Source organism: Ursus arctos, unplaced genomic scaffold (genome assembly GCF_023065955.2).
Source record: "Ursus arctos isolate Adak ecotype North America unplaced genomic scaffold, UrsArc2.0 scaffold_17, whole genome shotgun sequence".
In the NCBI taxonomy this organism is placed as follows: Eukaryota; Metazoa; Chordata; class Mammalia; order Carnivora; family Ursidae; genus Ursus; species Ursus arctos.
The window spans coordinates 45,388,978-45,406,389 of NW_026622841.1; the positions used below are offsets into that span (position 1 = coordinate 45,388,978).

The window sequence follows — 17,412 nt, forward strand, 5'->3', positions numbered from 1 at the left end:
CATAGAGTATGGTCAAAACTTAGGACAACATCTATGTGGCAGCTGGGTGGCTCAGTCAGTTAAGCATCTGCCTTTGGCTCAGGTCATGATCCCAGGGTCCTGGGATCAAGCCCCACGTCAGGCTCCCTGCTCAGCGGGGAGCCTGCTTCTCCCTCTCCCTCTCCCTCTGCTGCTCCCCCTGCTTGTGCTTTCTCATGCTCTGTCAAATAAATAAATAAATAAAATCTTAAGAAAAGAAAACTTAGGACCAGATCTACTCTTTAGAGGATGTCTAAAGTTTGGGGCCCCTTGAAGCCGAGCCTGAGCAAGGATTTGAGTACAGGTAGTTTATTTGGGAGGTGACAGAAACACCAGTAACGAGGGAGGAAAGGGAACGAGGAAGACACAGAAGGGAAGGCAGCCATGAAGTGAGCTCTCCAAGCCAGTTTCCACTGTGGGCAACTGGAAAGGAATCCTGCTGGAGAAACTTGGGGAACCAGTATAGAACACATGCTTCCAACAGGGGTGGGGAAAAGACGCCAAGTCCCAAGAGCCATGGGTAAGGGACATTAATCCCTGCTCAGCTGGCTGCACGAGGGGACAGAGCTGACTTCGGCAATCAAAGGAAGGCCTCACAGAAATGGGGGTGCTGGCGTTTGGAAATCAGGGCGGCCAGCCCTGCAGGGGTGAGAGTGAAGGGACAGGAGCAGGCTGCGTCTACTACAAAGGTTTTTTCTTCCTCTGAAATATATCTGGCTTGTGTATACAGCAGTGCTATAAACACAGGGGCATGCCGACTTCCTCCACTCTCTCCTGGAAGGGCAAATCAGGAAAAGTGATAAACACAAGCCACAAGTAGAACAGGAAACTTCTCATTAGGGTTCTGGCCTCCGCACGTTTGGACGTTTGAATTCCTTTCCTAGAAAAAACTAAAAGCATAAGGAACATCCAACTTCTGATACGTCTGTTCCCCGTTTTACATTGTTAATAGGGGCTAACACCCACAATGACTCGCTTAAACAGTTTATATTCATCATCTCATTGAACTGAGAAGCCTTGTGAAGTGAGGGATATAATTTTTTGTCCTTCAAACTTCCAGAATATTCTAAACCACCTGACAGAAAGCTTGCATGCCTCAAACTCCATTGAAATTGTAGGCCCAAGAGAGCAAAGAGTGGCTCAGATTCAATGACTTCCAAGAGGAAAGGTTTTTCCTGAAGGGGGGGGGGGTGGTTTTCCCGAGGGGCTTCCCTCTAATGGTGAGGAAGTGGGAAGAGATGGATTATGGGGAACAGTAGAGCAGGAGACAAACCCCACCGGGATCTGGACTTGTCAGGAGCTGTCTCCGCAGCAGCTGGACATTTTGGTGCAGGAAGCAACTCAGAAGTCCCACGGCACCTGAGCCCGCGAGAGAGGCCTCCCCCTCACCGAGGACATTGCAAAAACATGACGTTAAGGATCGTATTCTCTGTTGACGGCACTGTAGTTGAATGCTAGGGACGCTCACTTATTTTTCAGAGCACAGACTACTTCTGAGGACGCTTATTTCCTATAGTAGAAAGTACCTACTGAGATTTGTCTTTCGAATGGACAACATGCCAGCCACGTCACCGGATACCCAGCTGCGTTAGATCTGTCCGGGAACGCACGCGCCCTGGGTGTGAAATGATTAAAATTACTGATGAATTAGCAAAAGCCTTTTGAGCAGGGGACGGTTTAATCGGTAAGTGTATGCTTGCTATCTGTGCGCGTTCGTGGGGACCGAAGTGCTGCAGAAAGTGCCAGGCCTCCACCCTCTGAAATTCTCAATTCTCCTTTTATCAAGGACTCAGTATAGAGTCAAAGAAACCACACATTCAAAATTTATGGGGAATAAAACCTTCTGGCAGTGGAAAGGTACTCTTCACATTCTGAGGTCATAGAAGTCCTTATGAACAAAGGAGAAAAAACCATTTTCAGTAAATAATATTCATCATCTCGGGACCCTGCCCTCTGGGAGAATAATTGTTCCTCACTCCGAGGATGATGAACAGAGATATTCCAATTTTGTCTCTGCCCTCCACACTCAGGCCTGCAGACATTAAGCTAGCATTTCAACGCTGAGGAATTAAGTTATATTGTTTGGAAAATTAGGGAACTGGAAATATGACACATCTGTCACCTACCACGGGTGCTATTACTGTGCTATTATTACCATTATCACTCATGTTAAGAAAAAAGAGTTTCTGTTTGGATTTCTCCGTTGTGGGGGAAGAGGCGGGTGAGGAGAGGGATGGGGGTTCGAGCTTCTACCCATTCAAACCCTAGACATTTTGCCTCAGCGAATCCTCATTTAAGTTTCAATCACAAAGAAAGCAACTTACAAGACGGAGGAGGAAGTGGCCGCTGGCTGGACCTGTGGCTGAGGTTTGGCGGCTGCCCAGAGAGCCCGGTACATTCTTCAGATCCCCGGGTGAGTGCCTTGCTGCTTTCTGGAAGCAGGTCCCAGGCCTGGCGCTGGTTTGGCGTTCTCTGAGAGTCACACGTTCCGCAGACCTGGCCCTCTGTGGCTCAGCACTAGTTCTTAGGGGCAAATGATAGAACTACCCGAGTTTTAAGGCTTAGGCGTGGTGCCGAATGACCCATCAGAGCCCATCAGCTGACCGTGCATTTCCAGGTGCTGGCATTTGGGCTCCGATGAGCCTGGAGCGCCCCAGCTGCTGCTGCCTGTCTTGAAGACCAGGGGCAGATGCTGGTGAGTTTGTATTTCGTGGCATTGGGCCCTAAGGCCCGTTAAAAAAGATTTGAATGTAAGCGGATATATAACGTTGAGGAAACGATATGGCCATGGTTAGCCACCAACATAAAAATGTTCCTACCCTTTGACCCGGTAGTTTTACTTCTAAGAATAAGAAAACAAACGAGTTTATCTTCCATGACATAGTCATGCGAGTGTTGCTTATAATCACAAAAAGTTGAAACAACCCAGTTGTCAAGTGGTTGGCGGTTGGTTAAGTACAATTCTGATAAATTCATTCGATGGCATGTTCTACAGTCAAGGACCTGGGAAAACTCACCATGTAGTTTTTTAAATCGTATGAAAATATATATACGGTATTGCAATTTTGTAAGGAAATACATGTGCATTTAAAAAGAATACAGACATAGTACTAAAGACCTACAGATTTCTGAGTGATGAACTACGGGTGATATGCTTTTCTGCATATTCTGATTTTTCTATAGTGAACATAGATACCAGTCGTATTCAATTACGATCATGCTAGTTAGAAATGGTTCTACTCCTCCGCCGGCTTTATGCCGTCGTTCCTAAGAAAGAATCTGGCCTCTCTGCGCTGGCACGACCCGCCCGAGGTCGGAGACGAGGCAGCTGGGAGAGAGGCAGGAGTCAATGTGGTTGGGAGGGCAGAAGCTGGGCCTGGGGATTTTGCAGGGCGGCATCGCCGGGGAGCGGGCAGAACGGAACTGTGTCAAAGTTCTCTGTGGGGAAGTGAGACCACTTCCCAAGTGGGAGGAAGGAAATGTCAGCATGTCCTGCCTAAGGCCATTGTCCCCTGCCAGGGGGTGATCGCGAGGGTGACAAAAGTTCGACCCCCCTTGCACTGAGAAATGAGGTCAGGAGGTGCCCCGGGAGGCGCTAAAGGAAGCAGCCCATGAAGGCACATGACTGCTTCACAGTCACTTGATGGCCCTGCAGTGACTGTCGTCCAGATTGTTGTGTTGGGCTGTTGGTTTTCTCACAGTCCGGTTTTCTCACCCTCCCCCACCCTCCTGGACCAGAATGAACCCAACTGTGGACCTGTCACGAACTGGTCACAGCCAACCACCGGCGAGCCTGCTGTCCCCCCTGAGCCTCCCAGCCCAAGGGCGGCCCAATCCGTGAGGGACTTGGAGCCAGGAAAAGACACCAGTGATAATATTTGTAAGGCACTCTACAGTTGACAAATAATTTCCACGATGGTTCAGTTGAGGAGCAGTAAACATTCCTTTCAGAGAACGGGCACGTCCAGTGTGAGAAGAGGCGCGAGGGCTGTTTTCTTAACCGTAATTCCGTCTGTGACACTCTCAGCTGCCTCCTGGTGGCTGGGATGGTGGCTAAGGAAGAGCGACCGCTGTCCTTCAAGCTACTACCAGACGGAAGGAAAGCGGTGGTGTCGGGGAATTCGTGGTCCCTTTGTAATGGCTCTAGGAAGTGCTAAGGAATATTCGGCACTAATAAATCCCTTTCAGTTAGACGAACACCAGGAAGCCAGAAGAGAGAAGCGCCCATTTAGTGTCGCTGGTGCCAAGACAGGTAAAATGGAGGCTCTTCATGCAGGCTCAGTGCGTGAGTGGTAATGGCCTGATGAAGCTTTCACCGGCAGATCAAATGTTTGCAGAAAACACCTAACTTAAGGTCGTGCAATTCAATGTCTGAGTCAGCATAGCATCCCTAATGCCCACCGGCCCGCCTCTGTTGAATGCCCTCTGTGATGGGGAACTTGCCCCTCCTTACCTCTCCAGAATATTCCATGGTCGCATAGATACAGTTGTTAGAAAGCATGCCCACAGGCCTGCAGGGTGAGGGTCATAAAAGCGCACTGGGTTGAAGGCAGTGTGGCTCCATCTCAGAGGGGGAGGCCAGGGAGCAATGAGGATACCATGTAGGATTACTATGTCCAAATTTCGGGATTATTTGTTATTTTTCTTCCGAGGGACAAATACCATGTAGAAGACAAAAGTACATAGTCTTCTTCGTGAGGAAGGGTGGTGCCGGGTAATAACACTGGTCTAGTACATGGCTCATTATTTTGTAGATAAAACCAGAAGCAATTCCTCCTTCCTGTCAACTTCTGTTAGCTTGCCACGCAAAGCTTTAATTATAGGATCTATACCCACCTCAGCTCCCCTCCTAGACGATCTTTGCCCTCAAGGAATCGATAATCACAATCAAGACTTGGTTGGTAGCAGACTCTACGTGGGAAACCAAAGGGAAATATAGGTTCATTAATTCGGTTAGTTATTTACTATTATGAATATTGTGTGTCTCCCCAGTTGGACTGCATATTCCTTCAGGGCAGGAATTTTCTTATGCCTGATTGCATGTCCAACATCGCGCACACGCAGGACCTCGCCGGTATATGCTTAATGATTATCTGCAGAAAACTGCGTTGTCGGTGCGCTCCGACCACGTGCTGAAGAATTAGTACGATTAACAATGCCCATCGAGCCGCTGGTGTAACGCTAATAAAACATCATCATTTAAAGAGTACACTGCCTTTATTTAACTGCGTACGTTATCACCCCTTAACACGTGTACAACTTTTGTGTTTTTAAAGTGCTTTAAAAGATATTTATTTTTTAACAGGTGGAAAATAATGTTCTTTAAAAGATTTCATTTTTAGTGGAAAAGGAGACTACCAAAAGCGTGTAACAATTTGTTCATCTTCAAGAAATGGGATTTTTATATAAAATACACACGTAGCGCTGAGTGCCAAAATGATGAGTCTGTGTGGTCAGAATTCAAAATGAGATTGCTATTAACCCCAGCTAGATGGTGTCTTCAGTCAAGAATGACCTTGCGGGGAGAGAGGGAGATGTGTTGGGTCACCGTGCTTTTGGAGGGGGCTTCCCTTGTCGTGTGTTGGGTCTGAGTTAGTGGTCAGGACAGCCATTCAGACTGACAGTGCCCTGGATGTCCGCGGCTTCAGTGACAGGGATAGGATCGTGGTTGACTTGAATGTCCTTCAGACAGCCAAAAAATGATTCCCACACAGGGAGCCTCAGCATCTTCAAACCGGCTTCGAGAGAAAAGGAGAGGCATTCAGTGGGTAATTCATACTGTCAGGTGAATGTACCCAATTTAAAAAACAGTCTTCTTAGACCTCAAGCGACCGAGGGTCTCGGGCCACCCAATGGCCGCCTCCTTTGAGCTGGCACCCAACACCCCTGCCTGCCGTGATGAATCAGTAACAAGGCTACTCTTCAAGTTCTTCGAAGAAGCCGATTCCACAGCCCAAATCAATAGATATTAACTCCAAACTCGAGTCCTTTTTATGGGTCATGGAAGAGCCATAAGATTAACAAACTATTTGGAGGAACATAAAACAAGGAAGAATGACAAGGCTCCTTCCAGGCAAAATTCCAGAACCTGCTTGATCCTCCCATTCTGGCCCCCCAAAGCTTAATAACTCACCAGTGAAGCTAAACGCCTGGAGAGGAGAGACCCGTTTCTCAGCCCCTTTCCTGATTCCTTGTTGCTATCGGGCTTGTAGGGTAATGCAGCCCCATAAGAGGGGCTTACACACGATAGGCTTGGGACAGAAGCAGCAGCAGTAATGTGGCCTGGGCTATACAATGTGCCCGTTGCTAGCAGTTGGGTTTTCCCATGTGTTGGAGCAAAGGGCCTCACTGTCTCCACCATCCAGCCAACCGCAGCCCAGCTAATAACCCACGGAGCCAAGACGAGAGTTACCTGGGGTACCTCCAATGTGTAGTGGCTCGTGAGTGCTGGCCGGTGGGAAGGGGAGCTGTCCAGCTGTGTAGCTATTCTCGGCGTCCAGTTCCAGGTGCAGGATGTGTTGTTTCATGGTGACTGGGGGCAAAGGAAGCTGGTCAGGTCAATCACCCAAGGAGAGCCCTGCCCGATGTTTAATGTCCATGTGACCATGCCACCATGGGCTTCTGGTCAGCTCATTCCCGTGGGAGCGCGGTTGGTAGGAATTCAGCCAACCTACACTCAAATTCAGCTAATTTCTCAACGCCAAGTGGTATTTAGGCATTCCACATACATCACAGGATTTAATCCTTAAAATGAATCTGTGAGGAAGATATGATCACTCTTCCTCCCCAGAGAAGAGACCCTGACTCTGAAGCATTGAGGAGCCTGACAATACGGCTTGGTTATAAGTTGAACGAGTTGGGATTCCGACCCCCGTCTCTAGAGGCCATGTTTATTTCATGAGATCTTAGCTTCTTTCCAGGGAGACACTGACTTCTGAAAACTGAGTCACTTTTGACCCTCCAAATAAAATTCCTCCAATGTTAACAATCATAACTAATTACCATAGCGTTAGCATTCCAATTAGACAGGAAGAGACTAGCTTTTTCACAAAAGGTATTTTAGCCAATATGGGTAATGGATTTCCAAAGTACTGCACACAGGTTATTCATAAAACAGCAGACTCGGTTTGGGGAGGCTGTGCCTGTTCTCCACCCAGCGGTGTGTCTACACCGATCGCCGTGGTACTAAACGGTGGCTGAAAAAAACAGCCCAATAATGAACTTGAACAACAGAAAGAGCAAATACTTACTGGGCACTTACTACATAGTGGACCCTGTTGTGCAATTTATATACATTATCCCATTTGACTTTCACCCTGGGAGGGGGACCTACTTTTCCCTGCATTGTGCAGAGGAGGAAACGTAAGATAAAGAGCAATTAAGTGGCTTGCCCAAGGTCAGTTAGGTAGGGGCTGGAACTGAGATTTGATCTTTGTTCTTTTTGATTTCAGAGCCAAAATTTAAATCATACTGTTATACTGCCTTGAAAACAAACAGAGCTTATCAGTTTTCTGAGCTAAAAGGAAGAAAGAAAGAAAGAAAGAAAGAAAGAAAGAAAGAAAAAGAAAGAAAAAAAAGGAAAAGAAATTCTCTGTAGGCGATGGAGGACATCAATGCAGCTGGGGTTGACGATGGGCGCGTTCTCACCATTGTTACCCTGGGGGTGGGGCGCTGAGCCTGGTCAGGCACTATTGGATTGAGGAGCTGAGGCTGCCTTTGGGACATTCAAGTCCAGATGGAAAGGGAGACCGTTTCAGCGTGTGAACAATAGGCCGCCAAACATCATACCTGTCACTGAGTGCCACCGTCCATCACACAGAGACCGCTTTGGTGTGACCGATGTCAAGATCCCCCCCGCCTCACTGTCCACAGAGGCCGTGACCTGGAACACACATGCATTTTCCTATTGCCTTCAGAAGGGATGGGCTGGTGATGGGTAGTAAGGAGGGCACATATTGCATGGTGCACTGGGTGTTACACGCAAGTAATGAATCATCGACCTTTACATCAGAAGCCGGGGATGTACTGTACGGTGACTAACATAATATAATACAAAAAATTATTATAAAAAAAAAAAAAAAGAAGGGCTGGGGGAGCCCACTTCCCTGGCTTCTTCCCTTCGCAGCCCCTGCCGCCTGCCAGCCCCAAAGCCCTGTAGACGTAAGCCCCTCCCACACCAGGTGATGACACAGGGGCAGCGCTTTGCAAGAATCTCTCCGCTGCCTCCCTCCCAGGCAGGCAAGCCAGCTGCAAACCCAGGGCCCTCCCAACCCAAACCCCTCCTCTGTCCGGCTCTACTCGAAGGGCACTGATGAGCACCGAACAGCCTCCTCAGCTATTAAAATGTGACAGTGGCTCTGTTTAGAAGGATGTGAAATCTGGAAGGCGTACCCCCTGCTGCAAGGCCCGGACAATTATAATAAGTCCATGGATGCACGCCTTACACACGGCTCTTGCTCAGGGAATTCAGCACGCTCACTGACTGCATTTGTACTGGGCTCGCGTCAGGGGTCAGGCACTCGTGCTAGCGTGTAGAGTCCCGCGTTCCCACTCTCTGGGCCAGGGCCAAGGGCTGAAGCAAGGTGAATGAATGCGAGGACGAAAATAAGCGAGTTGGTAACTAATTTGCATTTAATTTGCATGTAGCTAGACAGTGCGGCGGATTCTCAGGCCATTTTCCAGCTAAACAGTGTCACTGCCGTTATGAAGGTCATCAGGTCCCGATTTGTGTGTGTGTGATTATTTCCTCTCCAGAAGCCCTCCTGGAGCTCCTCCCCCTCCCCTGAAAAGCCAGCCTTCTCTCAGGGCCAGCAAGGGCTTGTGCCCCTGGCCTATCTGAAGCCTTGCTCAGACTTCAAGGCTGCATCTCAGATACAAAGTGTTTTAGGAATTTGGGCTATTTTACCTTCTTCTGGGAGTTTTCCCCTCACAGTTAATAAGCTGTGGAAGGGTAGAGGTGAAGGAAAACGGCATATTATGGCTAAACAGAAAAACACAGGCCCAAAATGGAGCCACTTAAGCCAAGTCACCAAACCAGTGCCGAATACCTAACCTAAGTGACATTTCAGCCTCCCCCAGAAACGTCATCATAGTAATAATCAGTGAGGAATTTTCTGAACAGCACCCACGACGTTGTAATCTGTCACATGGGCCTTCTCTATCCCCACCCCCTCGCCATCCCTCCCTGAAAGTTAGGTGAGGTAATCCACCTACTAAGACCCCTTGCCCTTCCCCTAATGGAAGGTGACCTTGCCTGGAAGAATCCTTTCTTGTCCTTTGCTAATGACTTCCTTGCCCCACCCTCGTTCCTATAAAAACCCTCCATTTTGTATAACTCCTCAGAGCTCTTCTCTACTTGCTAGACGGGATGCTGCCTGATTCATGACTCAATTAATAACCTCAGCGAGATCTTCAAATTCACTCGGTTGAATTTTTGCTCTTTAACATTATCATGATTGGCTCTTTGCCTTGAGGCCTTCCTGGAAGGATTTGGTTTTCAGAAGAGTTCTTGAAAGGAAAGAGACAGAACCTGGTGGTGAGCATAGGGTATTGACCAGGCCCATGAGGGATGGGCAGGATGCAGCAGCAGAAGCCTACACTGAAAGACGCTTCCATGGCAAGCCAGAGGAAGCCTGGGGGGCAGACTGGGGGGCCAGCCTGGCTGAAGGGGCCGGAGACGCTGGTGGGTGGTCTAGGGACCATAAGGGAAACCTGAAAGTGACTCAGTGGACACCAGGCCATGGCCCTGGGCACAACATGGTGTAGACAGCTGTTGAGAACATCTGTGCCATGACTCTTGGTGCTGCCCTTATGAATAAAAGTACAGATGTGATGAGGGTGAAGGGGAGGAGAGAAAAATGAACATTTGTTGAGGATATGACAGTTTCTATTCTCTTGACAAAAGCCCTAAGATATAAGCATTATTATCCACATTTTAAAGATAAAGAACGTGAGTGTGAAGTAAGTTAAGTAGCTTCCCTAGGGCCATATAACTAAGTGGTACAGGTGGAATTCAGCCCAGCTTGTTTGAATTTTCCCAATTTTAAATATGACGAACAGGAAACACGATGACCAACTGACTTGCTAAAGGGAAACACTAAGTTAGCCCTGAAATCAGGTCTCTTAAAACAAGATGGGATCCCACTCCCTCACAACGCCTCCTACTGTGGTCTCCGGAAATGCGGATGGCTCTAACGGAAACCCACAGGTCCTGTCATCAAACCGTACGCACCTTTCCGGCCTCCATGTAAACACTTAAATGTCTCCCCGGCTGGCTCCCGATGTGTATTAGGACGCCAGTGAGGCTTCTTGGGCGAATGCTGAAGACCAGCTTAAATTCGGGCCCCAACAGCACAGAGTTAGCTTTCAAAAGAAAAAAAAAATAGTTAAGAGATCATAATTCAAGAAAAATGATGGGGTTCTTCAGACTCAAAGACATAAACTCTTCCAAACTGCCCCTTACCTAGGATGACATGACCTCCTTCCTGGGAGAAATAAATGCCTTTCTCCAAAGAGCCACCCAAGCAGGGGGACACACCAACGCTCACAGAAGGGGTGTCCAGGGGTTTCCGATCCAACTGAAAGTTCCTCAGGCATCCCACGAAGCTGTTTTGGGGGAGGCTCTGCAACCAAGCAGAAGAGAAAGCAAGCTTCCTTAAGCCACACCTCCCAGACACACAGGGGCAGCCAAGGTCGAGGGCAGGGCAATTGTCTGCAGAAGGGGGCAGGTGGGGAGCTTTATCATCCTGCCTGAGTCAGGTGCGCCTGACGGTTGCATTTGGCTCCCTGCCCACACTGCCAAGAAAAACCTGTATACCAGATGTCTGGTGGGTGGCTGAGGTTGGAGGGGGCCACCAAACCAAGTGGTGTGTGTGCAGGGGGCAGGGGCAGTGGGGGCTGCTGGCCAGTGCTGGTCAGTGACCCGACCCTGGTCCACACAGACGGGGCTGCAACAGGGGAAATTTCCACCTTACGGTGTACCCATCTCACCGTCTCTTTGCAGGTACACACCACTTCTAAGGTTTCATGAGCCGATGTGATTGCTTAATGCAGGGCAGCTGACTGAAAAAGAGGCCAAAACACTCCAAAAATAATAAAGTGTAAAAAAGCTTCCTACATTGTTGGGCTCAGTGCAGCAAAAACACATCACGAACGCTGTGGAGTTAAAATAAGACAAGATGCACAGCCCCGGGGGCATGCGTAGAGCCCCTAAAGGGGGCCTGGCATAAGGGCTCCTCACTTGGGGCCCAAGGAAGCACCTCTGGGGATTCTGAGATCCCTTAAATTATATACCGGATGTTCTCTGTATGTGCATTTTTCTGGGGAGAAAGACTGTAACTTTTAAGAAATTTTCGTTAAGAAAAAAGGAAGAATCACTGAATAAAATCCTTAAACTCCCTTCCAGGATAAATGCTCTTAGGACCCTGGAACCCTACACAACAGATGCAGCATGGGATCATTTCAAGACGTGGTGATATTAGGCACGCATCTGGTGTCAGTATCAACGATAATCTTCCAACTGGACCTGTGACGACATTTTTAGTTTCTTAAGATTTACCGTCTAACACAATAAGGAGCCTGTATCTGAAACCAGGCTCAGACTCTCCAGGGAAGGTCATCCCCTAACACGGGATCCCTAACGGCCGACTGCAGATTTCGGAATTCAGAGGCGGACGTGGATTGGATGTTGCCTGCCTTCTGAAAGGATCTGGAGGAGAGTAGCCCGTGGTCTGCACCCTCAAGTGGGAGGAATGCTGCAGAAAGAAACTTGGTCTGCTAAGGGTGAGATGGAGTATCTGCGGGTTGTCCTGTATACTAGGATGCCGAGTGTGACTTATCCAGGTCAAAAGAATTCCCATATTGTGCTCTTGAATAGCTACCCCATCCTGTGATTTCTCTGAGAGGGAAATACGTACAGAGGTTACAGAAAAACAGACACTAACATTGAGGATTCTCCTTGGCAATTAATGTTATCTATTATATATCTATTACACAATATTATATAATATTCATTACGTATAATACATAGATATTATTGTGTGCAGTATTAGTATATACTGATGATATATAACGATAGTATATATTATAAATATATATGTATATTATATGTATAATATAAAATAAAGCAAAACAATACTATATGACTTGCTGGGGCTTTGGCCCAAACCCCAGTGCAAAACTCAAGTGGGCCAGGCTGAGCCTATGCCTAGGCTGAGACACGGTGGCCGAGGCTAGGTCAGCCTGACCGCCTAGAATCCAAGTTGGCTGAAATTTCCTCTTCTAATTATGTCCATTTCCAGGCCCAGATTTGAGTCTTGGCCCTTCCTCCCACACTGCAAGCAAACATCACAGCAGAATGGGCCAGCAGCCCCGAGGAAAGCAGCAAGAGTGGCTGAGCGTGGGGCAGCACATTCAGGTGACTGTCAACAAGCCCATCTTACTTCACTGTGTGGGAGCAAAAGGCAGATCAGGGAGAAGAGAGACAGCTGTGTTGGTGCCCCAAGTAGTGCAGGTGTGATGGGGGCTCTGCTGGCGTCGGAGGAGAGAGGAGGGACAGGGCCCTCTCGGAGCTCAGCCTCGGAGCCATGGCCATACCAAAACCTTTGCACTTGACAAACGCAGCACACATCCCTGCCTTTTGGGGACAGATGGACTTGTCACTTTCCCTTAGCCCAAAGTTTTCCTAAGTTTGGTTCTTGAGACAATTTTATTTCAGACACCAAATAACATCGAAACACATATTCACTTAGTAAAGTTAGTCCTTTCTCACTTCCCTAACTTTCTGATTAAGACAAGGAACACATTGTAGTTTTGGTTAATATTTCTTAAATGCCACTTATAATTATGTAAGATACATCGATCACTTGTCAAACTCTTTTTTCTCCTAATGAAGGGAGGAAAGCCACACTATCTGCCCAGACTTTAATAACACTATTTTGTTTCCATACATTTATATTTCTGGTTACCTACTCTTTATGGTAAAAAATACTGGGTTTCCATGTATGGGGAGACAAACACATCTTTTAAAAATAAACTTAGATTTGGGGCTCCTGGACGGCTCAGTTGATTAAGTGTCCCACTCTTAATTTTGGCTCAGGTCATGATCTCAGGTTTGTGAGATCGAGCCCTGCCTCTGGCTCTGTGCTGAGTGTGGGGCCAGCCGAAGATCCTCTCTCTGCCCCTCCCCTCACAACTGCATGCAGAAAAACAAACCAAATCAAAACAGAAAACCTTAAGCAGTGAGTTGACCAAGAGCAAGCTATTAAGTAATTTTTTTACCTGCGTTTGGGAAAGATGCTGAAGGGAACACAAGTTGCTAAAGTTTGGAAAATATTATCTTAATCAAAAATCTCCAGGGCGCCTGGGTGGCACAGCGGTTAAGCGTCTGCCTTCGGCTCAGGGCGTGATCCCAGCGTTGTGGGATCGAGCCCCACATCAGGCTCCTCTGCTATGAGCCTGCTTCTTCCTCTCCCACTCCCCCTGCTTGTGTTCCCTCTCTCGCTGGCTGTCTCTATATAAAAAAAAAAAAAAAAAAAAAAATCTCCATCTACAACCTAAAACCTACGTCCCTGCATTCCCTGGAAGAGAATCCAACAGATTCATGTCTATAAAGCCATGGAGAAGCCCTAGACTCACTCCTTCAGGCCTGCGTGTCAAGCTGAACCTTAAAAGTGAAGGGTTGGGAATGGGGAATATTTTCTTTGGGCTTCAGGACTTTAATTAGGTATTTAAAAAATTATTTATTTTGAGATTCTTGAATATCTTATATCTTATATAATTATATATAAGGATTATATATTAAAATGTTTTTGATTGAGATATAATTGAAATATAACATTTTCAGATGTACAGCATAGTGATTCTCTCTCTCTCTCTATATATATATGACATATATATGTATATAGTGGTATGATTACCACAACAAGTCTAGTTAACATCCATCAGTACACATAGTTACAAACCTTTTTCTCCTTGTGATGAGAACTTTTATGATTTACTTTCTTAGCAACTTTCAAATATATAATACAGTATTATTAACTATGGTCACCATGTTATCCCCAGGACTTAATTATTTTATAACTGGAAGTTTGTACCTGTTGACCACCTTCGTTATTATATTATAAGGTGAATTATTTTTACATACGGTTCTAAAGCGTAACTATTTTTTTTTTTTTAAAGATTTTATTTATTTATTCGACAGAGATAGAGACAGCCAGCGAGAGAAGGAACACAAGCAGGGGGAGTGGGAGAGGAAGAAGCAGGCTCCCAGCAGAAGAGCCCGATGTGGGGCTCGATCCCAGAACACCAGGATCACGCCCTGAGCCGAAGGCAGACGCTTAACCGCTGTGCCACCCAGGCGCCCCTAAAGCGTAACTATTTTTTTTGCACCAAATGCTCACCATGCCAAGTGTAGTTACCATCCATCACCCTACCAAGTTGTTACAATATTATTGACCATGTACCTGATGCTGTACTTTTCATCCCCATAACTTATTTATTTTACAACTGGAAGTTTGTATCTTTTAATCCCTTTACCCTGTTTGACCCATCCCCCACCTCCCCTTCTGCCAACCACCACTTTGTTCTCTGCATTTATGAGTCAATTTCTTTTTTGCTTGTTTGTTCATATGTTTTGCTTTTTAGATTCTACATGGAAGTGAAATCATATTTGTCTGACTTATTTCATTTGACAAAATATCCTCTAGGTCGAGCTCTGTTGTCATGAATGGCAAGATTTCATTCTTTTGTATGGCTGAGTAATATTCCTCTGTGTGTGTGTGTGTGTGTGTGTGTGTGTGTGTGTGTGTGTGTATCATATCTTCTTTATCCATTCATCTATCAGTGGACACTTGGGTTGCTTCCATATCTTGGCTATTGTGAATAGTTCTACAATAAACATAGGGGTGTATATATCTTCTGAAATTAGTGTCTTTCCTCACTTTCTTTGGGTAAATACTCAGCAGTGGAATTACCGGATTGTATGGAATTCTTACTCTTATTTTTTCTGAGGAACCTCCATACTGTTTTCCAAAGTAGCTGCACCAATTTACATTCCCACCAGCAGGGCACAAAATGGTTCCCTTTTCCCCACATCTTCGCCAACACTCGTTATTTCCTGTCCTTTTGATAACAGCCATTCTGACAGGGGTAAGGTGATATCTCATTGCGCTTTTGATTTGCATTTCCCTCATGATTAGTGATGCGGAACATCTTTTCGTGTGTTGGTGAAGCGTAACTATTTACCTTTGGCTTCCCTGAGGGAGACGATCCCAGGTAAACTGGTGCTCTGAGGTTGATGGTAGAATTTCCAGGCAAACTTCCCTCCCGGACCCTCAGACCATCCACAATCAAGTGTCCCTTCTCTCCATCTTGCCCAAACACCACCTTAAGAGTAAAGAAAATATGTTAACCATTTTTTACCTTTGATAATTGGTGATGCATTTTATTACTGGTCATAGGACATTTTTAAAAACATTTTTAAAATGTTTTTCTGTTTCTTCAAGGAGCTTTAGAAAAATCAGAAATTTCTCTCCCTAGTATTGTCATCATCATCACCATTTTGAGAGATTATGTTAGATATTGAGTAGAGTAAGCTAGAAAAGTGAGCTTTGAAAGAAGGATTCCTTGGTGCGCCTGGGTGCCTCCGTTGGCTGAGTGCTGGACTCTGGGTTTCAGCTCAGGTCATGATCTCAGGGTCCTGGGATTGAGCCCCACTTTAGGCTCCCCCTCTCCCTGCCCCTCTTCTTCTCACCCCCCTCACGTTCTCTCTCATATAAATGGATACAATATTAAAAAAATAAAAATAAAAGTCCTTCGGCAGGGCTCCTGGAGCAAGTGGCCAGTGGCTACTTCTTTCCTAACAAGGGAGCACACATTTTCAACTCTTTGCTAAAAGTCAAGATCCCTGGGCTCTTGGGTGAACTCGGCCATCTCACGGCTATGAGACTGTTCACTAATGACTCCCCAACTTGTACTCCCAGCTGCGACCTCTGGCCTTTACTATCTAGAATGGTGGGCTTGAATGTCTGAGAGGCAACTCAACCCTAGGATGCTCACAGTAGAACCCTGACTCTTTGCTGGCTCTAAACTGCCCCTTCCTTGGCCACACACCCCTCCTCCCCATTTTCTGCATCTCAGTAGCAGCCCCTCTATCCTCCCAATTGCTGGCCCCAAATCACAGGACTTGATATGGACTTCTCTTTCTCTCATGCTCTCCATGCGATCCCTCAGCAAGCCCTCTCGGTCTGGGGAGCACATGTCTGACAGTGTACTTCTGTCCATGCTCCCCGAGTCTTCTTGAAGCAAAGGCGGTGGTGTCCATCTGGCCACTCTTTCCCCATTTCATCTCTTCAACTACAGACAGCTTTGAAAATATCCATCTGTTCGCGCAATGCTCCTTATTTAGTTGAAGATTCTTCAGAAGCATCAGAGACACTCAGAATAAAATCCGAGTCCTCACCTTGGCCTTCAACGCTTGTATGATCTGGGCCCTGCCTCTCCTTTGAATCCCAGCTCTTATCCTTTCTTATCCTGTCATCTCTTGAAATCTGGGATGCCCTCAGGGAAGATCTGGAAAGCGAGGGGTGTGGATCCTTAAGCTTGTGTTAGGCAGAAGGCATTCTGGGCTCAGAGAGGGGCCCTCCCCGCGGAGACCTGGACATCGTCTTGACAGAGAGAAATGGTCCAGGAAGCAGGGGTGGGAGGGGAGGGGACAGAGCTCAGGGAGGCATGGCGGGGACTGAAGAAGCCGTGACTAGAGCCCAGCTTGGCACTGAGGCAGGGACGCACGACATCCTTGCACAGTGTGCGTAGCAGTCTCCACTGCCCAGGTGCTAGGGTGCTCGGGGCCTCTGAGCACACAGGCTCTGTCAGTGCTGAGCTCAGGGGCTGGCAGGACGCCGAGACGCCTCTCTAGGCTACTCGGCAGGGAATTCTGCGGCCGTGGGAGCTTCCCGCAGCCCGGCTCTTACCGTGTGCCACTGCCCATCACTGTACTTCTCCTTGCTTTTGAGTTTCAGCTTCTTCCCATCTGCCCCCAGGGTGAAGACCAGCCGTCCCTTTGAGACATAAAGAGCCATATAGGAGTTCTTCGTGCCCGTGTAGAACACAAGCCCTCTGGAGGAAGCCATCTGCATGTCCGCAGCAAACCGTAACCTGTCAGGAAAAAGCAACAGGCCAAGAAGGAAAATAGAGGGTTTTAGTGTTTTTAGTGTTTGTCTGAGTCCCTGAAGCCGGAAGAGAGGGTGAGGTGCAAACACTCAACCCCCATTATTCAGATGAATCAGCTAAGGCATGTGCTGATTAAATGACCTATCTCTTTGGGAATTTTTAAAAGCTGTTAGAGTCCAGCTATTAAAAGTTTTGCATATGATTTTCTTTTTTTTTTTTTTTTTA

General features: G+C 47.0%; 1 protein-coding gene across 3 annotated transcripts in view; it reads right to left on the minus strand.

The window, feature by feature from the left end:
- Window positions 1-5,216: 5,216 nt before the first annotated feature.
- The window catches only part of LAMA3 (laminin subunit alpha 3), a 253,876-nt gene continuing 241,680 nt past the window's right edge, over window positions 5,217-17,412 (minus strand). For all 3 annotated transcript variants that reach the window (XM_026496108.4, XM_044382889.3, XM_026496110.4), the window contains 7 exons: window positions 16,989-17,172; window positions 15,262-15,402; window positions 10,481-10,640; window positions 10,250-10,380; window positions 7,807-7,900; window positions 6,431-6,550; window positions 5,217-5,756 (listed from right to left, as the gene is read on the minus strand). In XM_026496108.4, coding sequence (XP_026351893.3) covers window positions 5,611-5,756; window positions 6,431-6,550; window positions 7,807-7,900; window positions 10,250-10,380; window positions 10,481-10,640; window positions 15,262-15,402; window positions 16,989-17,172 — 976 coding nt within the window. In that variant the 3' untranslated portion in view covers window positions 5,217-5,610. The remainder of the gene's footprint in view (window positions 5,757-6,430; window positions 6,551-7,806; window positions 7,901-10,249; window positions 10,381-10,480; window positions 10,641-15,261; window positions 15,403-16,988; window positions 17,173-17,412) is intronic.